The sequence below is a fragment of the Lepisosteus platostomus genome, chromosome 4 (genome assembly GCF_059453375.1).
Source record: "Lepisosteus platostomus isolate fLepPlt1 chromosome 4, fLepPlt1.hap1, whole genome shotgun sequence".
Lineage (NCBI taxonomy): Eukaryota > Metazoa > Chordata > Actinopteri > Semionotiformes > Lepisosteidae > Lepisosteus > Lepisosteus platostomus.
The window spans coordinates 24,287,248-24,313,856 of record NC_142614.1 but is presented as its reverse complement, the minus strand read 5'-3'; the positions used below and the strand labels follow the sequence as shown (position 1 = coordinate 24,313,856).

Genomic DNA, 26,609 nt, shown 5'->3' with positions numbered 1-26,609 from the left:
TTTTACTCACATTTTTGTTCTCTTTTAGTCTCAATGTCTGTTGTTATTAAAACCAACGTTTTTTTTTCCATATACGAGTGATATGAAACATTTTTTTATATGAATTGCTATTTAATTTTGTATTTTGTTCTGAGAACTATTATCTATTTGAAATTTAAGTGTGATGGATGTAAGTTTCATAGATAATTAGTTCACACGGTTCAGGTTTGTGCCTGATACTACTTAAGATGTTAATTGTTTTAATACATTAGATTACCAGCTGTGAACAGGTGTGACTTTGAGGAAAAGTCTTATGAAAAAGTTGAGTACTGATCTGGTTATAATGCCAATAAAAGGCTCAAAAGTCTGATAAAGAACTTTAAAATCATAATATTTTGAGTGAAGTATCAATTTTTTTTCTCACATGTTCTCCGGAATGTGGATATATAATCCTTTCAAAACTGCTTAGCCTTCTTAATCACTAGAATATTGGTATGTCAGAGCAAATAAATGCATCCCCTTAAAAACAAATAATAAAGAAAAATCTTGTAGGACTCAAAAACAGAATGAAAATGCAGTTCCCCTAATGTCAGAAGGACCAGTTAATAAATAAAAGGAACCCCTACTTTCTTTGTCAGCATTAAAAAGATAATGCTTTATTTGCACAGTCTGATGATAAAAATTCATGAGAGGTACTCAGTCTGCAACTCCACGCCACTGGTTCAAAACCAAATCAGCAGTAAGAAGGCACTTTGGAAATGACACACACTTCACATTGAATCTTTATTACAGAAAAAAAAATCAGCCTCGCTCCATCACCATGCTGTCTCCCATTCAATCTCCCTGCATCTTAACCCTACTGGTTCTTATTACTACCTAATAAAAACAAATTAGTTGAAACTACACAAGAGTTCTTGTTCTTGCTCATTTGTTCCTGTAACTAATAATGATTGATCGAATGGTATTTGGGAAAGTTGAAAGGAAATCATTGATGTTTTTCTATGCTTCCCTTTTTTGTACTAAGCATGCAAAAGCTTCTCAGGCGTACTGTAATGCAGAATCAGCCTATTGAAACCTGGTCGTAACACTTTGCCACACTGAGCTATGCATACAAAATTACACTGATGTTTGTTTTAAATTACCAGCAATGTTAAATTACAAGGAACAGTTGGTTTCGCGACTTGATGCAAACTGTGTTTTTTGTAAACAGCTTTTGACATCCGAATATATAGTCACCCCTGTGTTCAAACATTTGAAACAAAGATAAATCTGGAAAATCCTTTGGAAGGAATGTTTCTGATGGCGTGAAAAGAAGGCTGTATCCTTGGAAAGCACTGCTCATGACCATTCATTGATGAAACCGTTTTGGGGATTGCTATTGATAGGCTCTGCAGCATGTTCAGATGTGCTACAGTATATCTAATTTCTCTGGAGATTTCAGCCCACTCAACAAATGTATCCTGTACCCAACTTGCAGGCTAGGAGGAGCTTCATTTAGAAGACGAGCATTAATGGAGCAACATTCCTCATCCTTCAATTCAATCATTGTCTGCCATATTTTTGTTTAAACTGAAATAAACGATCTCAGGACATTCGAAATGTTGTGTCAAGAAATAAATATATGTTCCATTCCAGTCTGCCCCCCTCCATCTAGGCTGATAAAGCCCCTAACTGACTTTACAAAGAATAATTCACATGTATTCCCTACTTAAATTGATTCCGGTAATAATTCTGTAACGCAACGGGGGCTCAGGCGGGCGCCCTTGCCGCATCTGGTCGGCCCCATCCCGACTGGAGGCTCGAACCCGGGACTCCCGCGTCTCTCTGCAGCGACCTAGCCCCGTGAGCTAAAGAGAGATCTCTCCACAGCCCAGTAGCTGTGGTCCTGCTATCACAGGGAAGGGCGGTGACGTCACCCGCTCTGGTACGCCGGCTCTTACACACACTGCTTGTCGGCCGTAAGCGTTACACTCTCCCCCGCTTAAATCGCCGTCCCCGGCGAAGGGCTATCCCGCCCCGCTTCTGACACCAATGTAACGCAACGGGGGCTCAGGCGGGCGCCCTTGCCGCATCTGGTCGGCCCCATCCCGACTGGAGGCTCGAACCCGGGACTCCCGCGTCTCTCTGCAGCGACCTAGCCCCGTGAGCTAAAGAGAGATCTCTCCACAGCCCAGTAGCTGTGGTCCTGCTATCACAGGGAAGGGCGGTGACGTCACCCGCTCTGGTACGCCGGCTCTTACACACACTGCTTGTCGGCCGTAAGCGTTACACTCTCCCCCGCTTAAATCGCCATCCCCGGCGAAGAGCTATCCCATCCCGCTTCTGACACCAATGTAACGCAACGGGGGCTCCGGCGGGCGCCCTTGCCGCATCTGGTCGGCCCCATCCCGACTGGAGGCTCGAACCTGGGACTTCCGCGTCTCTCTGCAGCGACCTAGCCCCGTGAACTAAAGAGAGATCTCTCTACAGCCCAGTAGCTGTGGTCCTGCTATCACAGGGAAGAGCGGTGACGTCACCCGCTCTGGTACGCCGGCTCTTACACACACAGTGCTTGTCGGCCGTAAGCGTTACAATTCTCAATAAATAATCCACATATGCCACCTTCGGTTTTTCATCTTAATTTGGAATATTCTTTTCCAAACTTCTCATTGGAAAATGGCACTTGTCTTGAACTACTTAAGTAACAGGTTCATATTTTATGTGGCATCACGCGGGAGCGTGCCCAGTGTAAAGGCGGAGCCCTGGTAGAAGGGCGACGCCTCGTCTTTGTAGTCACATCTGTCCCGGCTTCCAGAGGATGAACCACAGCTGTGCAGGTCCTATAAAGGCACACTGGACACCCCCCGAAGGGCCGAGCAGGACCACACCTGGAAGGGGGAGTTGCTGACACCGACAGTCCCGGAGGGGATTGCACGTGCTTAAAGGCAGGTCCTTTTTGTCTGTCCCCTTACGTATTCTCGCCACGGCAGGTCCACCTTTTTACACACAATAAGTTTTTGTTTTGTTTTGCCTTACCCACTCTGCTCTGCCAGACTGGACCTCACTAATGGTAAGTCCAGTTTGGTCACCGCTGTGCTAGCGGTTCTTCATTTTCCCAGGCTGGAACCCGTTAAATAAGGTAACCCCAGCTTTGAGGTCGCGATGCACAACACCTTACTTTTTGCCTTTTTGTTTCATTTTCACTTTTTTTATATTTATGGTCCCTGCTAACCTCACATCGACGCTTCTGTCCCTCAGTTAGGAGTGTTGTATTTTTACCGGTGCTCGCTGCGGTTCCTCCAACTCCCGCACGGTCACATTTATTATGATAATTGGATGTGAACTATTCACCACAGAATACTACTAATAATAATAAATCCAGCTTTACTGTACATTATTTCACCTTTTGCCTTTTGTTATGTCCAAGAGTTTGTTTTTCTTCACAGCCACTGTAACCATACATTGAATTAGAACTGCACACTAGATATTTGAGAATAATTATATTGTATTGTCAACAAACAACTAAATCGCTCAGACAAAACACAAACTGCCCTGCCAAATTCGCCACATGAAGTTTCTGATATATGCTTCCACATTTTAATGGTGCACTAAACAATTTTTTCATTTTTTGATTGTTACTTTTTTCTTCATTTTCAATGACGTTTTAAGGTTTGACAGAAACCCAATTAGTTTTAAAGTCTCAAGTCTTCATTCATGAGCAATTGCTTGCTTCAAGGCACGTGTCATCACTGGAATTATTAACAGTACAACAGAGTACTAGCTTTCTAAAATGATCAGGTTTCTATGAGCTTAGATCTTTGGAGCACGTAAATGCTTGTTGTGGGTCCCATATGCTTGTTTTTGAAATCACACCTCCACTATACCAGTCCCAGCATGAGTCACTGCAGCAGTGAGCTGTTTTCCATTCATTGCAGGAAGCCTGGTGCAAGTGGAAAGAAACAATTGAAACACATCCAAGAAACATTACACAGGAAAGTCCTGCTTGAGTGAATGGATTTATATGGAGTGCTGCTGCTCTCTTGTGGCTGAATCTGCTCTGCAATTTGATTCAGGCTTTGGACACAGACATCTCGAAGATGCTTGTGACCAGCTGTTTGTTCCACAGATAAGTGTGTCATTTGCTCAAGTGTTCACTTATTTGCTTGGAAAATTATATCCATCAACCCATGTTCACTTGTTTTGGAAATAATGTGCAAAAAGTGAGAAAATGAAGTACAGGTACTCTTTTCAAATAGATTTAAGTAAATTCATTGCTATAGACCTTGAAGAAAACGTATGTATGTTTCAGCACCAGACACTATGTAATACATTTACATTGATATGATACGTAAAGGAGGAAATGAAATGTTATGATACGTTGATGGGTTTGCACGGGTGATCAACAGGCATGAATCCAATTCTATGTCTGGCTGGAATCCCCCAGTTACTCCATGCCTCAGAAAAGCTGGATTCCACTGGAAGACTCCAATCTCTAACCCATTAGTTATCAGAGGCCCTGATTAATCATCTATTATTTCACCTTTCAGAGAAATTGCATCTCTATCTCTGCTTCCCCCTGCTAGTAGTGGGAGCAAAGTTTGTCCTCTTTGGGTAGGTCTGTATAGATAAGTTTATCTAATTGAAAAATTATTAACATTCATTTGCTGTAGCTTGACTTCTTACTGTATAACAATATTCTGTGGTACTGTTTACTTAGTAAAGGGGAGCAACACAGACATTTTGTAGTCTTCCTCATGCATGTCATTCCAAATATATAATCTGTACCAATGACCAGTACCAGATGCTCTTACAGGAATCAGCTGAGAATTCAGAACTCAGTGGGGTTCATGATCACTGACTGGCAGAGCTCTAATGCCCTGACTTGGTGCCAAATGGACATCATAAGCTGGCACTTCACACAATAATAAATATCTGTATTGTTTGAGTGGGACCTGTCAGGGGAGCCCGTTCTGACTCCCGTGAAATGCATAGACCCTATGCGAGATGGTATAATCTGAAAGTGACTGGAGTAGGACATCAGGAAAGACACCGTAGGATCAGGTCGGGGGGTGGTGACAGCAGTGATGTGGTGCATGGGGGGAGTGCAGGCAAAGGAGTCCAAAACGAGGTCCAGTAGGGGAAATCAGGGCACAGACCAAGGTCCAGGTCCAAGATGATCCATCCAAGACCAACACAGGGAACAGGGAACTAGGAATACGGATAGTTAAAACCTTGACGGGACAAGGCGCTCTGAGTCCCGCACTCAATAGCTCAGGACACCGTGATGAAGCCTATGCCCTTGGGCCACTCCTGAGCCCAGAACTATGGAGACACCAGGCTTAAATAGGGAAAAGGGAATAAGACACAGCTGAGACAAAACTGGGAACACAATGAAAAAAGTAGGAGCGCCCTCTAGAGGAGGGATGACGACCATGACGGGACCTTTGCCTGTCTAAGATGAAGGTCACCTTCTATTTCCTGTTTATAATTAATTTTAGATATAATTAATCCAAGATTTTACAATCTGGCTTAATAACCAAACTAAACTGTGTGAGCTGTTATTGAATTGAAAGATCTTTTCAATTTTCCTTCCAGTGTTCACGTTAAATTAAATAACGTTAAGAGAATTGTTAGTGAGGATAAATCTAAAAGGCTAGCACAAATAGCAGCGTCTGTAAAGTAGGAGCTGTGAAGCTACTGAGAAAACTCTAGAAAAACCACTGTGACAGGAATAACTATTAAAACACCAAACTGTCTTATTTTGATGGAATATTTATTAACAGAAAATTGAATGCACATAAAATGGGTCATTTCAAATAAATCAGCTTACAATTTGTGCAGCCATTTAATGTATTAATAGTCACATTGCAATTACATTCCATATGGTCTTATCATCCACCGTACATAATATTCCACTTTACCAGCTCTTGTTTCAATTTCAAATTGTAGATGGACATGTATTAATATTTGTTATTACATTTACATATTATCTATATTTATCACCATAAAGGAAAAATAGTCATCTAAATTTCACTGAGCACTTCTGGTTATATATTTCATGTAGAAGACATTCTGTTTTGCAATTATTAGGCAGTGGTATATACATAAAATAAGCCATGTAATTGAAGGCATTGCATAGGCAATAGCCAATATTGACCGTAGTATTACAAAATGTAAAAACCAGTAGTATTAAATAAGCAAAAATGCTTTAACTAAAATAAGAAGAAATACATACACTCTAATTATAAATAATTTAATTTATGAAGCACAAACATTAAAATCAGGTAGCATACTGTTCCTTTCCATGAATATGAAAGAGAAGTATACAATGGAATAGGATTCCTGAATATCCTGCTAAATAGTTTATTTTCTTGTGTGAAGAAAAGAGTATAGAACACAGGTTTTAAAATTCAAAAAGAACCATAACTTGCAATGTTTCTATTGTTTGTATGTATGAAAAATGTATGAAAAGTATAAGAAAGTTGAGACATTTCTGAAAATATTTTACAAATTCAGTATAGCAGGACTGATTTTCTCTGTGTGAAGACAGTAGGAACTTTTTAAATTAATTTACTACAGAGCATGCAGTTCTCTCTCAATTATACCACTAGGAAAATAAAGACCAACAGAGTAAACATTTGATCACGTTGAGATGTCTGAGTGATTGATCTGCAGTAGTGCAGTAAAAATGCTGTTACCAGAAAAGCATTGTTACCACAGTAACCAAGGGTTTGTAAGAGAGGATTTGTGTGAGAATTGTCCAAAATATACATATGAAGGGATACATTTCTTAACCATTAACATTGACCTATAGTGTTACACAGTTTGAAACGTGCACATCTGGTCAGTAATAATAATATATTTCTTAACAGATATAACAGTTGGGATAAGACCAGCTTATTTGCTCTGGCCCCTAAAAGTTTTCAGTTTGACAATGCAAGTTTAGCTAAAAATGTTTACTTTAAAAAATGTGTTATCATTTGTAGTTCAACACAATGGGACATCATGAAAAGGATATGCATACACCTGCAAGACTGTAGTTTTCAGAATAATTGAAACTACGACCATATACGGTATGTTCCTACATTTCTGGTATATAGTTAATATTTGTGTTTTGAAGTTTTAAAAAAAACACTGGGTTGTGCAAAGATTTCTCCATACCATAGATATGTTCTATGCTGGATCATAAACTTTTTTTGGGAAACTATACATATAATTATAAATATGGATTAGTATTCTCTTGAATAGCATGTACATCATCATTCAGTGTGAATCAAATGAACAGTATTGGTACTATTTATTATATGACAGTTATAGGACATACAGTAAATGTTTCCAATAATCTATATTATCATCCTTTCTGTAATTCTGTCCACATTTACCAACAGTAAATTTTGCATACAGCTGGGGTTGACTCTTAGGATACCCAAGCAAATTGCAAATAAAAATGTTTTCTTCATAATTTATTACTCTAAAGCCATGAAGACTATTCAAAGAAATTATCTGATAGGTAAGAAAAGAAAGTAGAACAGAGTAGGATCTTCATTTCTCATTTTTCTAAAGGGAAAGGTGCATTAGGTCTTTCTGGCAGTGCACATTTCAGTCCTCCATGCTCACTGAACCCAGTGTTCAGCTATGAGCCTTTCTCCATCTTTATCTCTTATCAATATAAGGCCAACCGACAAACAGCTACTAATAAAAATCCAGCACAACATTTGTTTATTTTATTGTAAAGCCCTGACTGTTCCTTGGGTGTGCAGTAGCAGAGCAGAGGCAGATTATAAATACACTCTGGGTGTTTAAGGCTCTCTCAAAGTACTTAAGAAAAATGTAAGAATTGGTTCTACCCTTCAGCTAAGGAGAAATTGTTAGTAAATGTACTGTATAAGATGGACAGTTTGGTCAAAGAGGAAAATGTACCGTTTCTCTCCAGAGAGACTGTGCATGAGGTCAGAATTCAGAACAATACAGTGTATCAACAAGCACAAAAATGTATGTCATTCCTGTAGATATTTACATTTTCTAGATGTAACATGAGAAAATGCTGCAAAGGCTTTAATAAGAGCTAGACAGTGTTAAAGACCATAACTCTTTGTCTTCAATAATGAAGTGAAAATTAGTTCTGCCCTCTTCACAATCAGACATCTGATTGCTGTGGAAGTCAGTTTATACACCACTTTAGACAAATGGCATATCAGTAGTAAGCTGTTGTGTTTTTCTGCCGTTACACAGGGAAATTGTTATACGGAAAAGGTTAGTATTAAATATGCAGTCTTGTGGTTTTCAATTGTTTCTATCCACATTCTCTGGTGATGAGGATGAAGGATGAAGGGCTGCAACAACAAGAAGATGATTAAGTCTGTGATAATTAACCAACCATTGCAACAATTAAACAATTAATTCATTTTTGGAAGCCTTGGGTAGATCTTTCATAAACGTTTATCAAACAGCTACTAAATATATGCAATATGTTTATACACACATAAGTATATACAGTACAGTACACATAGATATGCAAATCCAATTGTTTAAAATTATAACTTACTGTCTATATCATGCATAACCATTAATTGAACCAGATTCACACAATGTACTGGAATAGGCAAAAGTAATACATGGCACTGTAATTATAAGAGGAGGTAATACAACAAAAAAAAAACTTACATGATCTATTGCCGCACAAAACTATAGGTGGGGTCGTTAACAGTTGAATAAATGCCATCACCTTAAAAAATACAATAGCGTCAATTAAAATTAATTCTGTATTTGTATGTTATTGATTTATCATCAATTTTTTCCTTTTATTGCCACACAATTTAAAATACCTAATTGCATAACACTACCCTTTATGGCTGCAACTCCGTATTCTGCTTGTGGAAGAATGAGACATATAGATGAGGACCTCTGACATATCCACCTACAGACAATAACTCAGCAGAACAAGATTTAATAAAATCTTGTCCAAAGATTATTTTTACCCTGCATGTGAAGATTAATAATCATTGTAGAGATATTCTCTGGTTTCTTTAATATTGTATTACAAGTTAAAGCAATTTTCAAATTTGGCAACATAAACATACTCCCTCAACACATTACAGATGGTCTCTATTGTTATTAATGTTATACAGTACCTCTCCCTGCACTTACACCATTTAATTTTTAGGACAGGGATATAAAACGTCCCTACTAGGTCACTACCAAGTCCTCTGGAAGCAAACTTCCCGCTAAAATGTGAGTGGAAAAATTGCCATTAATCAGGAAAATTCTTGCAAATTTCCCTTGTCATATTACAATAGTTATACGTATGTCATACACAGTACTGTCCTACTATTATTATAATTGTATACATTTGTACATGTATGTATGTAATTACAGTGTGCAGATGTATAGTGTGTAGAAGTGTAGTGTGTCAAAGAAGTGTAGTGGAAGTTTTATTTTATGTTTATGTTATAAATATACATATATATATAAATCTAAATATACATTGATGCTAAGCATAAGCATTCCCGTATTACAGTACATAATGTATTTGTTTATGAATGTGTTAAAACAAGCAAAGTGGTGAATGCCCACTCTCTACCTTGATTTTTTTTCAGTTTGCTAAGTTTGGGTTATTTAGTTGTTTCTTATGGATAAATCCAATAGGGGTAAAACAATCTTTCCATTCCCCATTAACGCTTATATACATTGATTCTTATGGGCAATTTATAAAAAATTGCCAGCATTATTATATTTTTAATTAATTTTTAGTATTAATCAAGATTTGTAGCCTACATTAACAACTTATGGAAAGGTGTTTATCTGCAAGGCACAGAAACACTGTGTTTTCATTTTACTTACTTTCTGTATCCACAGGGTTTGGCAATGGTCCTCTCCTGAAAAACAGAAAAAATGAAAATGGAAAAAAAATGCCTAAGAGAAACAATAGCAGGACAAGTAAAAATAATATTACAACAGGGATTAAAGAATAGACTTTAGATAAGATAAGATAAGAGAAAATGACAAGTAGACGTGTAATTAAGAAAAACATTAATATAAAGTAGCTTAAATTTAACAGTGAAATCTGTGACATTTGTGTTCTGAATGTATCAATGAAGCTCGCACACTGGGAATTCAGAAAGTGCTTTATTTTTTATTAATACATTTTAAACTGAAATTCATTAGAGAATGCTTGGGGGTAATGAGTTGGTCCATGTTTTGAATGTTTAATTATTTCATTGTTGACTGGAATCTCAGAACTTGAATAATACAGTCATTAGAAACTACAAACGCCCCACAGAACCATGCTAACCCATTCTTATTTACAACACAGACTCCAGTAAAACACTGGAGATGCTCCTGTGGAATTCATTCCTACCTTCCACCTAGAAACCCTAGGCGACCAACAACAGGAGGCCTCTGACCGCTGTAGAAGTTCTCGTATGGGATGGGAGCTGGATAAAATGAACAAAGCCACCAAAATGAGAGCTATAACTGAAATTCCTGTATTGGTGGATTTTAATAAATATACCTCTGTCATCAAATACAATAATAATGCTCCTTTTTGAAAGGAGCTATGGTCATTCATTGCAGTGACATACCTGTAGGTATGTAGACATCTTGTAAGAGGACAATTATATTACCTCCAGCATAGGAGACATTCATTAAATGGGGAACAAAAGAACACGGGTTCAGGGGTTCCTGTAGTCCTTATACAATGTCACCTGGGAAACATACTGTACCTGGTGGCTTGTCTCCAGTTCTCCTGAGGTCAATGAAGTACTCAATGTCCTTCTGGATGCTACACTGCTCCAAAGACTTTCTTACTTCTTCATACAGCTGAGTAAAGAGTCACAGGAGATGTATGTGAACAGAAGTACTCAGGATTTTACAACTTAATATAGGGATATCAAAAACTAAGGTGCAAATGTATTGCAGCAAAACAGATACAAACTAATAGTTAATAGCAGTTATATAGACATTTGTATCTCAAAGTATCCCAGAGCACTTTACATACAGGAGGAGACCTACATGTACTTATAATAATAGTAATAATTGCTTACACTTATATACCGCTTTTCTGGACACTCCACTCAAAGCACTTTTACAGTTAATGGGAACTCCCCTCCACCACCACCAATCTCCCACTGGTGGAACACCCAGCTGGGTGTAATGCTCAAGCCTTTATTCACCAACAGTCCCACTACACTGCAAACCAGGTGGTTTCACCAACTGAATTAAGGGTGTATTTTTAGTAATCCAGTTTGTACAAGCCCAGACTGGAAATCGACCAGAACGCTTGAGTTAGGTTACTGTATGTTTCATATCCACTGTAGCAGTAGGTGCAAGTGTCTATTCAATAGTGTCTATTAAATTGTAACAACATAACAAATACCGTAGGATTAATAATTATTCATATAATTACAATCACAATATTACTCAAGAGTATTGATTACTATACACTTATCATTGTAATTTTATAGACCAATACATGCCACAGATTACTCACAAGAGTAATTTAATTTAATTTAATTCCACAGATTTTGGTCTGACAGGTTTTCACCATGCAAATAGTACAAATAGCTCAATTACACTTTGAACTAAAATACAAATCATTCTTTCTGAACCAGGTAAGTTAAATTCACAATGACATTTTCTGGAAACTTTGTTCTTTTTCAATGGGTATATGACACAGAAATGAATTATTTTAAAAAAGAGACTAAAGAATGAGCCTCACCTCATCGCTGGTGACACACTGCTGAGAAAGATGGTTGAGATGAGTCCATAAAATATTCCGCAGGGCACTTATCCTCTCCACCTCGTAGTTCTCAAATATCTGTAGATATGAGTATGATTAGAACATAATTTCCTGCAGTTCTGCAAGACTCTTCATTTTCAATTATTCCCGGCTTCCTTTTCAGAGCTGCAGTAAACAGACTAGCAGTCCACTAGGTGGCAATGTTGACTTATCCATTCATTATCATACAACCACAGTTAGGGCAACCCAGAACCCATTCCAGAAGCACACAGGGCTCAAGATGGGACCGCACCCTGGGCATGATTCCAGTCCATGGGCATGCACATGCAAGAGCAGACAGAGACCACTAACAGAGATGTCAATTAACCCAGCCAGCATGTCTTAAGAAAAAAGGCAGCGCACCTGGGGAAAGCCTGTGTAGACACAGAGAGAACCTGCAACTTCAAACACAGGCACTTCAACCAAGAATGATAGCAGTACCTTCATCACGCTATGAACAATTAATTCAGGATTCACTGTTCTATATAAAACATTGGAAACAACTTCAGAGTTAAAATAAAAATATAGACAATCAGCTGTTTGTTTTGTAATGCAGCTCCCTGTTTTCTGGTTTCCTCTTTTTGTTTTTGAAGTGGAAATTCTTTAAAAACAGCCCAACAAATTTAGTGTAATTCTAAAATTAACAGACTTGCTTTTAAAAAGAGCAATATGCAAAATGTGTGAGTGCAGGGTAATCAGGATTGAGGTGCAGAAAGAGATGCACTGGCCACAGAAATAATATAGATGTTTTTGTAAGTGATACCCAAAACACCCTGTTTAAAAACAACTCAAACATTAATTTCTAAATTAAACCTACTGGAGACCACTAAAAATATTTTGTGGTGGACCCTACCCTCAAACAGGATTGTCCCAAAGGGATTGGCAAACACAAAAACTCCCACTTATTGTATCTAATCAATTACCTAATTAACACCCACTGTGTAGCTATGTACAAAGAGTAGAATCTGTATAGGGTCCTCCAATGTCATGTCAGCTGTAAGTGCAGTCCTTCTTTAAATTTGCCTTCCAACCGTTCACAATGCACACAGGGTAGATTGCACCATGAAGCATAAGAATTTGATCCATGGATTTTTGTCAAAACCGAAGTCTAGTCACTGTATTTATGACTAAATGGTGTTTATTGTAGAGATGGGAGAGGTCTTCATTATCCACATACCAAGATCATTTCTCATTCATAGGAGTGTGGAAGAAGGGCTTTGAGAGCACAAAGAGTTGATTACCTCACAAGCTCTCTCATGCTCCTTCTGCCAGTCCTCGCGAATTTTCTCCAGGATGGATACATTCTGACTGTACATTCTGTCTGAAATAATACAGAAGAAGAAGTTTAAGTAACAGGCCATGCTACTAGGCAACCTGCTTGCTTACATCATAGGAACAGTAACACAGATTCTGTCTCTACACAGAAGATAAGAAAAGATTGGCCTGGTCAGTACTTTGATAGGAGAACTCCATAGAAATCCATGTTGCTCTTACAAGTGGTGTTGGTAGACCAGCAGGGGGCACTCATCCCTCCGGATCAGGATTTCATAGCGTTTTTCTCAAGAGTAGTGGTGTTATCCTCTGTTTCCTGACTAAATTCCAATATGTGCTTGAACATTCTAGCCTTCCTAGAGCCTGCCATGAATTTAGTTGGCAAAAGCAATATCCCTCTTCTTCTGATCTGCTGTGCAGTGGGACTGATGCATGAATGTAGCCAGACGAAGAGTGTCTCTTCCCACGTGCTTTGTGATCTATATAAATGTAAGGAATTATTTTTATTATTATTTCATAAACTAGAATTGATTCAGCTGAAGCACACCTTGGGTGAACTTACAAAGGCTAAAATGTAACCGAAGCAATGAAGCATTGAAGGTGGTGTAAGAGTCAGTAAAACACCTGAAAAATCTAATGTATCTTAATTTCTTGTTGCTATTTTTGGAGAACTACTTTATAATAAAAATAGTAATTAAAATTATGTTTTATTGTTACATATAACATCCCTTCTCTTTCACGTTCTGTACTATAGTTTACTTTGCTAGAGTTCCACAGCTGTCGGGACTCATCCAAGGTTTTCTCTAGATAATTCGGAATCAGAAAGATCCCTAAAATAAAAGGTTGTACACTACTCTAGTTTACTGTAATTAAAGCTAAATATTTGTTATATGTTATTTTCACCGGTATTTTAATTTTGCACAAGACTACAATGGCAGGCAAATCCCAGCAACCTGTCCATGAATGGACCAGATATTCATTCATTTCAACATTTTTTTATTGAGATGAGATTGTAAAATCTATTGTGATGAAAACTGGGAAAGATACTCCGCTTACAGGAGATGAGCCCCAGACCCACCCCTACAGTGCCTTGCGAAAGTATTCGGCCCCCTTGAACTTTTCAACCTTTTGCCACATTTCAGGCTTCAAACATAAAGATATAAATTTTTTATTTTATGTGAAGAATCACCAACAAGTGGGACACAATTGTGAAGTGGAACGAAATCTATTGGATTTTTGAAACTTTTTTAACTAATAAAAAAATGAAAAGTGGGGCGTGCAAAATTATTCGGCCCCTTTACTTTCAGTGCAGCAAACTCACTCCAGAAGTTCAGCGAGGATCTCTGAATGATCCAATGTTGTCCTAAATGACTGATGGTGATAAATAGAATCCACCTGTGTGTAATCAAGTCTCTGTATAAATGCACCTGCTCTGTGATAGTCTCAAGGTTCTGTTGAAAGCGCAGAGAGCATCATGGAGACCAAGGAACACACCAGGCAGGTCCGTAATACTGTTGTGGAGAAGTTTAAAGCCGGATTTGGATACAAAAAGATTTCCCAAGCTTCAAACATCCCAAGGAGCACTGTGCAAGCGATCATCTTGAAATGGAAGGAGTATCAGACCACTGCAAATCTACCAAGACCTGGCCGTCCCTCTAAACTTTCAGCTCAGACAAGGAGAAGACTGATCAGAGATGCAGCCAAGAGGCCCATGATCACTCTGGATGAACTGCAGAGAACTACAGCTGAGGTGGGAGAGTCTGTCCATAGGACAACAATCAGTCTTACACTGCACAAATCTGGCCTTTATGGAAGAGTGGCAAGAAGAAAGCCATTTCTCAAAGATATCCATAAAAAGTCTCGTCTAAAGTTTGCCACAAGCCACCTGGGAGACACCCCAAACATGTGGAAGAAGGTGCTCTGGTCAGATGAAACCAAAATCGAACTTTTTGGCCACAATGCAAAACGATATGTTTGGCGTAAAAGCAACACAGCTCATCACCCTCAACACACCATCCCCACTGTCAAACATGGTGGTGGCAGCATCATGGTTTGGGCCTGCTTTTCTTCAGCAGGGACAGGGAAGATGGTTAAAATTGAGGGGAAGATGGATGCAGCCAAATACAGGACCATTCTGGATGAAAACCTGTTGGAGTCTGCAAAAGACCTGAAACTTGGACGGAGATTTATCTTCCAACAAGACAATGATCCCAAACATACAGCAAAATCTACAAAGGAATGGTTCACAAATAAATGTATCCAGGTGTTTGAATGGCCAAGTCAAAGTCCAGACCTGAATCCAATCGAGAATCTGTGGAAAGAGCTGAAAACTGCTGTTCACAAACGCTCTCCATCCAACCTCACTGAGCTCGAGCTGTTTTGCAAGGAAGAATGGGCAAGAATTTCAGTCTCTCGATGTGCAAAACTGATAGAGACATACCCCAAGCGACTTGCAGCTGTAATCGCAGCAAAAGGTGGCTCTACAAAGTATTAACGCAAGGGGGCCGAATAATTTTGCACGCCCCACTTTTCATTTTTTTATTAGTTAAAAAAGTTTCAAAAATCCAATAGATTTGGTTCCACTTCACAATTGTGTCCCACTTGTTTGTGATTCTTCACATAAAATAAAAAATTTATATCTTTATGTTTGAAGCCTGAAATGTGGCAAAAGGTTGAAAAGTTCAAGGGGGCCGAATACTTTCGCAAGGCACTGTATGTATCAACATTTGATACATTATTACATTTCCAAAAAGGTTTGAGTTACATTTGATTAAAACATATCATGCGTGAGTATTAAGTATGCCCTGAAGTGTGTTATTAACAATGGTTTGTAAACTACTGTATACAATGCCTGTTAAATAAATTCAATGTCAAAATGTCAGCTCCACAAATAAATCAAAATTTCACTTACCTGCTTCCTCTGCAGCCATTTTTGTTTGCTGAGATTTCAAACTCAGCTAAAAGGTGAAAGAAAGATGTTAATATTTTTGTGTGCACATTGTCTGGGTGTTTCTGCAATTAGGTGCGACATTAAGAAATATAATGAGCTAGCATGCATGGTCACAACATTGTCACAAACAATTGACTTTTTTGGGTTTTCCAAGATTGGCACAGTCAATATCTTTCGCTTTCAGAATCTACTGCAGCAACACAAATTCTCACAGTGGGATGTCCTGCTTTTGCAATTTTTTTTTTCATTCATTGCAATGTTGGAGTTCTTATATTTACAGAATACAGAGTTGCTTAAGTAAAAATGAGGAAGAAAGAATCAGCCACACAGTTTTACACATGCTTGAAGCACTCTGAGATATAACCCTTTCCTGAGGTCACTGAGTGTAAAATGAGTTTTTATATCTTTCTTTTTATATCTATGCCTTTATCTCCCATTCAAGAGAAATGTATTAAATTAGACCATGAGTAAACATTACATCCGCTATGTAACTATCGGTATTAATAAAAATTTCTTGCTTGCTCTCTTTGCCTAACAAAAAACTTTTCAAATCCCCTTCATCCTCATGGCAGCCTTACCCCCTACTTGAACAGAAATCCAGAAATGTTTTGAATCACGTAAATCTCTGCAAATACAAACTCAATGCCTGAATAGGGGAACTTGTTGGTGGTTATTTACTATTTTTACATAACTATTTTTACCATTTCTGATGCAAACAACTAAAACTCACACCATATCTGAAACCCCCTGCTGCAATCTAAGATCCCTTAAAGATTTGCAATCTGCAAATTCTAGGCACTTTAAACTTACAAAACATGCAGAAAGATTTTGTCTGGAGATATTTAGGATCTTTTTCACACAGATGATAATGCATTCTTTGATTACGTAAAGTGTTTTTCAAAGGAAAAAAAAAGAAGAGGTCCTACCTTCTCCAGTTGTTTAGCATTGCTTGTATTGGCATTCCGATTCATAGTCTGCTCAGCATCCTCCTTTTCACGGCACTTCTGCTCATAGGTTTTCTTTGTCTTCCAAACAAAAAAGCACACTAATGCAATTTATGTTGTACAGCCAAGACGTATAAGAGAAGACTATTCTATAAAGAGCAAATGATGACTGCCCTAATATAGGTTGATCATGGCACTAAAAAGCAAACCTTACATCCTTCATCAAAATTATTTACTCGTCACTACATTATGCTTTTCAAATATTTTGCATTTTAAACACACACTCCTGTTTTGGCTGATGGAAACAGAAGGCGGAAAAGACTGTACTGTTCCTGTTTTGAACAATTTCATTCAAAATGACTAATCAATTTAAGAAGCACGACAGGCCCATTTTTGGGGGTTACTTGTTCTCCCTCAAGGGCCAGCGAATGAAGGAAAGCCACACTACTGTCCAGTAAAGACAAGTCTAGTCATTACTAAAGAGCTTCTTATTCTCTCATGGGATGTAAATAAGAGAAATGACACTGAAGAAGCTTTCCTTTTTCTAGATGACCAAAAATATTCTATAGTTTTTTGCACTACACATTTATTTTATGTGTGAAATGATGTATTTCTGCTTTGAAAGATCAAATGTAATTTTTTTACCTTAGCTTGATACATGGAGCCAGGAACGGTGAGCACAACTAATGACTAATGCAGCAGAGCTTTAATGCAGCAGAGCTGTTTTTGGTTTCTTTTCCAGCGCTTCAGATAGCAGTTGTTCTACACAAATATATTTACACGGGACAGCAAAATTACTTAAATCAAATTCCCTGGACTGTTTGAAGGGGGAAGAAGCTTCATAAACTCAATACCTAATGTCCAGTTTGATTCTCTATTAGCTCCCTTCTTATAAATCTTACAGAGTTCAAACAGAGTTCAAAACTTACTTCCATTGTTTTCTTGTACTGGGTTGCCTTCTGCTTGTGAAACGCCTCCATATGCTGTTCTACCTAAATGAGAGAATGCTGCAAATTGTTTTATTTTGAAAAAGCAAGAGGTGGACCTGTCTGCTTTAGCAATCACATGCAATAACAAATGTAACAGGACTAAGAGCTTCTGCGACAGAATGAAGACAGAACGGTTAAAGCAACCAGTGCTACTCTATATGGTCAGTCAGCACTTTCACAGAGATATTATCTCTGATATCACGGAGGTGTGACCTATGTAAGGGCCAAATTTAGCAAGTGGAAATGTATGCAATATCACAATACGTAAGATTAAAACATAAAATACCAAAAAACTCAAATAACTGTACTTAATACTTAATAAAGTATGTAGCAATAGACAATTTATTTTCTGAATATTTTAACTAAACACCTATACTCTCACTCTAATACACAAATACTAAAATCTTATCATGTGCAGTTTTGTATTATGCATTTCACATTTTCATTGGCATTATTTTCCCCTCTTTTAATTTCTTAATAAGTGCGCTATTGCGGCATGGTAATTAGTGCCCCAGATTTCAATGGTCCTGAGTTTGATTCTGACTCTGGGCATCTGTCCATGTTAAATTTGAATGAAAGGTGTCCATTTTGATGCCGGCTCTCCTCATGTTCATGTGACTTTTCTCAACATGCCTTTGTTTCTGGCCATCTCGCAAAAGACTGATTGGCTATGTAAAATTGTTCATCCCTTGTTGTGTGCTCTTACTCTAATACTTAAGCATATGCGCAAAGCTACAATGTATGATATAATGATTTAATGCTCTAAGTCAGAATCCCCCCTAAAAGTGCCACAATCTGGAATCTGGAGTGCCACAAACATGACTAGGATAACGGTCTTTCTAATAATTCCCTAAACACTGAGTGCTTAGGCTGTGCAGTACTGAATTATTGAGCACAGTTAAAAAAGGGTGTATTAATAAAGGTACTGACAGCTGTATACACTAGATATTGCTCAACCATCTGTGTGCTACCTTTTCTTTTAGTTATTTTTTACCATTGTATGCCTTACAGTGCTGATTCTGTATACATTATCATAATTCAAGGTTATTTAACAAATTAATTATAATTTCATGCATCAATTTGTTAACCAATATAAATTGTTTTTTTTCCAATTGATAGTATATTGGTTCAACTGAATGTCACAAACACTGAAGTCAATTGTGGTTCTTAACATTTGTGTAGGAATTACTTTTCTCAATTATTTGAGCACATCAGTAAGCATATTTAGCATTGTGTTACCTTCTTCCTTGCCTCTTTCTGCCTTTCTCGGAATTCTTCAAGCTTTTTGGCTTCATCTCGCAATGTCTGAGCCAGCTGTATGTGCGATGTACCAACATTTTCAATTTCTAAAAAAGAAGCAAAACACTTGGTCCATGTTTGCAAAAAGAAACAAACTTCCTGAATGTGGACAGTCACATAATAGGATTGGATAGATTGTATTTTGCCTTTTTTGATATAGATATATAAAGTACATGCATATATGATATGCATTCTGCTTTGACTTTTTTATAGTTATGCCCTACTACTATAAAAAGGTACTGGCTACTTGTATCTTGACAGTTACAGTAATCTCAGCTGTATAGAATAGTATCAAAAATTTGTGTCATCTCTATTCTCATATTATTCTGGATAAAATCCTTAGCCAGTTACATCGACATGTAAGTAAATAACGAATGCAGCTATCAAACCAATGAACACAATTGTTGTTTAGTTTCACTTTGTCATTTGAAATGGTGTCACACCCTTTGACACTCCTTTTGACACTCTGAAGCAATTTCAGAGTTTACTCAGATGCAGAGTACAGTACTTACGCAACTTGAAAACATCCAGGGATCTCTTAAGTGTGCTGCAAAATAAACAGAATTTTATCAGTCTGTTTCCAAGCTCTGGGTCACACAAAGTGGGTCAGCTTAGCTTTTGTAAAGTCACATTTACTGTGATTTGAAAAGAAGCATGGTTTCTTTAAGAAACAACCACAATAAGAAGAGTAAAAAACACTATCAGGGAGGTGAAGAATTTCTGAGGAAACTGCAGTATCATTTGCTTTCACAGATATGACACAAAGTATTCAAGGAATGTACTATATCAACGTTACATAGAAATGAATAGATCTTAGTCTGAATCCATTTTATTCACCAGTTAATTTACTTAAATACTGTTTGTTTATTATACATTTTCATTGATATAAATATAGGTAAACCCTATCTGAATGCAGTTTATTCACCTGCATTCTTTACTGCTACTCTCTGGCAGTGAGGGTCTTAAACATGGGATAAATTTCATCTTAAGACAAAAGTCTCTTTTAAAAAATGGTAATCAATTTAATGTTAGAAAAAATGCTAAGAAACAAAGTTGGTATGTAATGCAAATAACAAATTATAGCTTGTGTATTGTGTTACTTATTACAATAGTATACCGACATGCTACAAAATCATTGGTTGTCAGGCCAATGAAATCGTTTTATACCAATGTGTGTACTCTGACACATTAAGTTTGAGTGCAGTCTGCAGATACGGATGTCTTTCATTAACCAAAAACTAAAACGGGGCATTAATAAAAAAAATAATTTAGGAGGTTTAGTCCTCCTCGCCAAAACTACAATAGGAACAAAGACTTGTTAAGCTTAAATAACACTAGTTCTTACTTCAGTTCACTTAGTCCACAAACCTTCTTGGATAAGTTCAATAAATCTTTGCCATATTTCTCTTCTATTGTAGCCCTGCAAAAAAATAATTGGATATGTTTTAACAGCTTTCATCTGCATGAAAAAAAAACTAATTTTCAGAATATCTTAAAGTATAAACAGATTCTCTTATTTCACTAAGTTTTCATAAGCTACAGAGGCTCTTCAAGAAAATGTATTTCCTACATTTTCTTACTTGCTACTGATACAAAAAAAAGTGATCTATTATTGTCTTGTTTGGGTGTAGTCACATACATTCTTAACTACTAACAACAACCTAGCTAAAATCCAACAACAAAAGAATACTTATAGTTTTGACTGATGTTTTATAGACGAATGAGGAACTGTCTAATGCTATAAAAAATTGCAGTATAATATTTTTAAATTTTTCAAAGCAAGACATCATCCAGTCCATAATTCTTTTTGTTTTCTGATGTTATATGTTGTTTTGTTTCTTATTTCATCTCCCATATGCATAAATCTGGAGGGAACTGTATCCACAGTGTCTTAGAGAAAGTATTCACTCCATCCAATGAGGTCCCATCCATCAGTTCATTTTCGAATGAATTTTTCTTCTTCCAGTTCATGGTCACAGGGGAACCGAAGCCTATGCCAGCATGCAATGGGTGCAAGGCAGTATACACTGGACCATCACAAAGCACACAGACACAAACACATACTAGGTCAAGTTTTCCCAGAAGTTAATTAACCTACCAGTATGTCTGTGGAGGCGGAAAAAGGGAGACCACACAAACGGCACACAGATAGCACCCAGGAAATGAACCCAGGGCCCCAGCTAACCAGTGAGCTGCCATGCTGCCCACCATAAGAACATAAGAAGGATTAAAAATGCTCAACTTGTTTGTGCGGTTGTAAGTAATTTATTAGTTTAAGAATCTCTTCAAATACTTTTTAAAAGGCCTTTCAGTTGGGTCTTATTCCCTTTTGCATGATTTCTGGAGTCCTTTTGACAGGAAACCCTGGGGGGGGCTCCATCGATGGAAGTTGGGGGGATGTTTTGTGTTTTGCTCTGCTATGAGAAATTGAAGTTCATAAAACATGTTCACAAATGAAATGATCCAGTGGAGTCAGCTGGCGAGTTAGTTTTCCAGTCTCCTGTGACTTGGTATAGAAATAGATCGCTTCTCACTCCTAATTATGCCTGTTTTGCCCCTCTCTCCAGCAGTAATTCGGATATTGTCGGTTTCTGCTGGGGGGGCACTGATGATTCCAAAGGTGAGGAAGAAGACGCAGTTTTATACCTGAGAGGAAGCTTTTTTCTATTGTTTATTCATACAGACATGTCTTGGAATTGGATGACTGACAAAGGGTTCTGAGGAATGTGGGCCTCTCATACTTAATTAATGTACGTTATTGGAATGTACAGTAACAGGAATGTAGCTGTAGAACAATGACAAATGCTCAGTACAACATGGCCTAACTCTTTGATAGTGTCTCGCTTTGTGTTCATAATTCTTGATCAAAAACAACAGCAGTAACAAAATATGACAGTTTGCAATTCAATGTACAAGGGAAGACATAATCTGTGCAAGAGATATGGTTATTCAATAAATGTCTCTAGAATTGTGGAAATAAGTCTGGGCAACCCTTGAACTCATTAAACCACCACGGGATCTCAGCTAACACTTTATGTACAGTGCCTTGCGAAAGTATTCGGCCCCCTTGAACTTTGCAACCTTTTGCCACATTTCAGGCTTCAAACATAAAGATATAAATTTTTTATTTTATGTGAAGAATCACCAACAAGTGGGACACAATTGTGAAGTGGAACGAAATCTATTGGATTTTTGAAACTTTTTTAACTAATAAAAAAATGAAAAGTGGGGCGTGCAAAATTATTCGGCCCCCTTGCGTTAATACTTTGTAGAGCCACCTTTTGCTGCGATTACAGCTGCAAGTCGCTTGGGGTATGTCTCTATCAGTTTTGCACATCGAGAGACTGAAATTCTTGCCCATTCTTCCTTGCAAAACAGCTCGAGCTCAGTGAGGTTGGATGGAGAGCGTTTGTGAACAGCAGTTTTCAGCTCTTTCCACAGATTCTCGATTGGATTCAGGTCTGGACTTTGACTTGGCCATTCAAACACCTGGATACGTTTATTTGTGAACCATTCCTTTGTAGATTTTGCTGTATGTTTGGGATCATTGTCTTGTTGGAAGATAAATCTCCGTCCCAGTTTCAGGTCTTTTGCAGACTCCAACAGGTTTTCATCCAGAATGGTCCTGTATTTGGCTGCATCCATCTTCCCCTCAATTTTAACCATCTTCCCTGTCCCTGCTGAAGAAAAGCAGGCCCAAACCATGATGCTGCCACCACCATGTTTGACAGTGGGGATGGTGTGTTGAGGGTGATGAGCTGTGTTGCTTTTACGCCAAACATATCGTTTTGCATTGTGGCCAAAAAGTTCGATTTTGGTTTCATCTGACCAGAGCACCTTCTTCCACATGTTTGGGGTGTCTCCCAGGTGGCTTGTGGCAAACTTTAGACGAGACTTTTTATGGATATCTTTGAGAAATGGCTTTCTTCTTGCCACTCTTCCATAAAGGCCAGATTTGTGCAGTGTAAGACTGATTGTTGTCCTATGGACAGACTCTCCCACCTCAGCTGTAGTTCTCTGCAGTTCATCCAGAGTGATCATGGGCCTCTTGGCTGCATCTCTGATCAGTCTTCTCCTTGTCTGAGCTGAAAGTTTAGAGGGACGGCCAGGTCTTGGTAGATTTGCAGTGGTCTGATACTCCTTCCATTTCAAGATGATCGCTTGCACAGTGCTCCTTGGGATGTTTGAAGCTTGGGAAATCTTTTTGTATCCAAATCCGGCTTTAAACTTCTCCACAACAGTATTACGGACCTGCCTGGTGTGTTCCTTGGTCTCCATGATGCTCTCTGCGCTTTCAACAGAACCTTGAGACTATCACAGAGCAGGTGCATTTATACAGAGACTTGATTACACACAGGTGGATTCTATTTATCACCATCAGTCATTTAGGACAACATTGGATCATTCAGAGATCCTCGCTGAACTTCTGGAGTGAGTTTGCTGCACTGAAAGTAAAGGGGCCGAATAATTTTGCACGCCCCACTTTTCATTTTTTTATTAGTTAAAAAAGTTTCAAAAATCCAATAGATTTCGTTCCACTTCACAATTGTGTCCCACTTGTTGGTGATTCTTCACATAAAATAAAAAATTTATATCTTTATGTTTGAAGCCTGAAATGTGGCAAAAGGTTGAAAAGTTCAAGGGGGCCGAATACTTTCGCAAGGCACTGTATCTGCAATAAAGTTAGACGAGGTGTCTTTGACAAATAAGTGACAGTGAATAGCATTCTTTGCAATGCATGGTGCCCATAACCATGTCTTTTAGTATAAGTGGATAGTCTGGACACTCTCCAGACAATTGAGCTCCAAGATGTTCTGAACACCCTGAGCGTATTCCTTGAATTACACATACTTTTCTCCCAATTCTAAAAACATATAACCAAAAAAACAGGCACAAAAAACATTTGCCTTATTGTAATGGTATACTGTGAAATAAGGTTAAACCAGTTCATTCGCTGAAGAGATTTGTGAATAGAAGGGTAGTCTGCTAGGAGACAAAAGGAAATGTTACATGTATTTGCATCAACACTTTCCAATTGAAGAGGAAAGAAATAGTATTTTTGGTCACAGATTCCCTTGATTTAAGAGAGCTGGTTTGAGTTAACCCCTCCAAGTCTTTGAAAACTACAAATCAGAAGAGTCATGACAAATACAATTCCTTATAAGTTTCTCATGATTGATAATTTTCAAAATTGCCCTTGAAATCTGCTTCTTAAATGTCTTAACTAATTCTCCAGCCATCTTTACTTTTTCATTCTCCAGCCTACATCTTTCTATTACGCCCCTCTATGTTGCTTTTTTACACAGGAGGTCCAAGAAAGACTCCAGTGATGAAATGTTACTCTTTATTTTTTTCCACTGAATAAACCTCCTGTATGTGTGTTCTTCTGCAACCCCTGCACCTACAGTATGCAGCTCTGCACTCTCATGAAAAAGCTGTACTACATTTAAGATTCTAAGCTGATATGATTTCAGAATGCAGAAGACTAAGGAAAATAGTCAGCCAGGTCTGATTCAAATTCTTGATCCTTTACTATTATGATTACATTTATTTATAAAGTTTCCCTGCGAGTAAACCTAAACCTAGAATAATATTTAGCTCCACTGAGAATCGGCCCAGTGCCAGGAACAAACCTTTGGCATTGCTGTTAAGTGATTATCTTTAATAACTGGATAAATGTAACACTGCAATTAATCAGTTTCAGCCACGGAAAAAGTTTGAACTTGTCACCCTGGCAGCTGACTTTGTCCAAAGGATAAATGAATTACGTAACAATGTGAGGCTTTGTAATGGAAAAAATGGCTACATGTGCTGTAAAAATGTAACAATGCATGTTTGTTAAATAGCAAGGAACATATGGGACTAACAGGATCTTATCACAAATAACAGGAATTATGCTAATAAAAATGCAAAAATGGAAATTAGAGGACAGTATCTTGCTTAGAGCACCCCTTTGAAGAACAGGAAGAAACAAAATACTCTGTACAATGCCATTGTATGTCGTTAGGAAGGCAAAAAAAGTATGGTTCTTACATTTCAAATGATCAATGGAGTTAATACCATTTTTTAACCATACATATCCATCCATTTATTGGTATCCTCTGTTGGGTTCTCTCTATATATATATATTTAGCATTTTTTGTTATGTTTGTATAGCTTAATAAGACATTTTACATACTGAATCACCACTATTAATATACAGTATGTACCAGGCCTAGGGCAGTCATGATATTCTTCCACAGCTGTTAATTACTTACTGTAAAAGGATTTTATCAGCTCCAATAAATATTTAAAGACATTAAAAGAATCATTTAGGGATATGAGATGGACGAAAATCACTAACATAACATTTCAGATAACTACATTTCTGCTTTCCTCTTAATTCAATAAGTACTAGCTCAGTTGCATTTAGTATCCACCCAAAGAACACATGAATGCAATCAAGATCCGCTGATAGGGAAAAAAAATCTTTGCTGCATAAATACATTGTTAACCGATGCTTTGCCTTTTCATTTCATTTTAAACTTTACTCTGGTTGTTAAAAATGTAAAACATTTATGGGCTGTGCTTTCGAAACACTTTAGCTTAAGATGTTTAAATCAGGATATTTGGCCTATAAAAATTCATACTCGTTTTTGTCTTTTTAGTGATGTGGAGCATATATATCTAGAACAAATACAAACACAGACATTCACAATCACCTTATTTTGACATTTTGATATGTGTTGTAATATCAGTTATACTGCAGTGTTCATATACACTACCACAGCAGTACAGAGGAACCAGGTGTTACACCATACCATCTGTGCACAGGAAAAACATAATCGAACTGCTTTTCTGTATCAGACACTGTTGACCTTCACCTAGCTTTGATGAAGTCCTCAATTTCCTTGCAGGTTTTCTTTCCATCATTGAGACGCTGAATAATAGTGTCGTACCCTGTAGTGCTAGTGATCTCAGCATTCTGTAAAAAAAAGTAAATGACACAAGTTAAAAGTAGCCAGAGTTTAAAAAGGCTTATCTTAATCCTTCTAATCCTTAGTTCCACTATTTGTTTCATTTCCCCTTTGCTATCCACTATTGAAATGTCCAAGATTGAGCACATGTAAAGTGGTTTGGTCTAACAATAGTGTCCACACAGTGTTGCTTTTAACTCTTTTCACCATAATGATGTGTCACGTAATTACATGAGACATAGGGAAGTTGGCATCTGCTGTATGAATCTGTCAGACATTGGGCCTCTTTTAAACTTTTTTCTCGACAGAACATTGTATAAAAACATTGATGACAATACTGGTCATTTCTTGTTTTAATAACTGACAAACTCCTTCTGACTGACAGTGTTCAAAAGGAGACAAAAGATGCTTATGATTGCTGAGTTTAGTTTTTTTAACTTCATAGTACAGGCTCATAATATAGAC

The 26,609-nt window shown here is 37.7% G+C and overlaps 1 protein-coding gene across 1 annotated transcript in view; it reads right to left on the bottom strand.

Moving 5' to 3' along the window:
* Positions 1-5,714: 5,714 nt before the first annotated feature.
* The window catches only part of pstpip2 (proline-serine-threonine phosphatase interacting protein 2), a 35,727-nt gene continuing 14,832 nt past the window's right edge, over positions 5,715-26,609 (bottom strand). Inside the window, exons 2-15 of the mRNA XM_088629131.1 lie at positions 26,052-26,152; positions 20,534-20,608; positions 19,701-19,735; positions 19,129-19,235; positions 17,830-17,892; positions 16,883-16,981; positions 15,918-15,963; positions 12,976-13,055; positions 11,675-11,773; positions 10,680-10,776; positions 10,316-10,391; positions 9,799-9,833; positions 8,623-8,683; positions 5,715-8,291 (exon numbers count right to left, since the gene is read on the bottom strand). Coding sequence (XP_088485257.1) covers positions 8,628-8,683; positions 9,799-9,833; positions 10,316-10,391; positions 10,680-10,776; positions 11,675-11,773; positions 12,976-13,055; positions 15,918-15,963; positions 16,883-16,981; positions 17,830-17,892; positions 19,129-19,235; positions 19,701-19,735; positions 20,534-20,608; positions 26,052-26,152 — 969 coding nt within the window. The 3' untranslated portion in view covers positions 5,715-8,291; positions 8,623-8,627. The remainder of the gene's footprint in view (positions 8,292-8,622; positions 8,684-9,798; positions 9,834-10,315; positions 10,392-10,679; positions 10,777-11,674; positions 11,774-12,975; positions 13,056-15,917; positions 15,964-16,882; positions 16,982-17,829; positions 17,893-19,128; positions 19,236-19,700; positions 19,736-20,533; positions 20,609-26,051; positions 26,153-26,609) is intronic.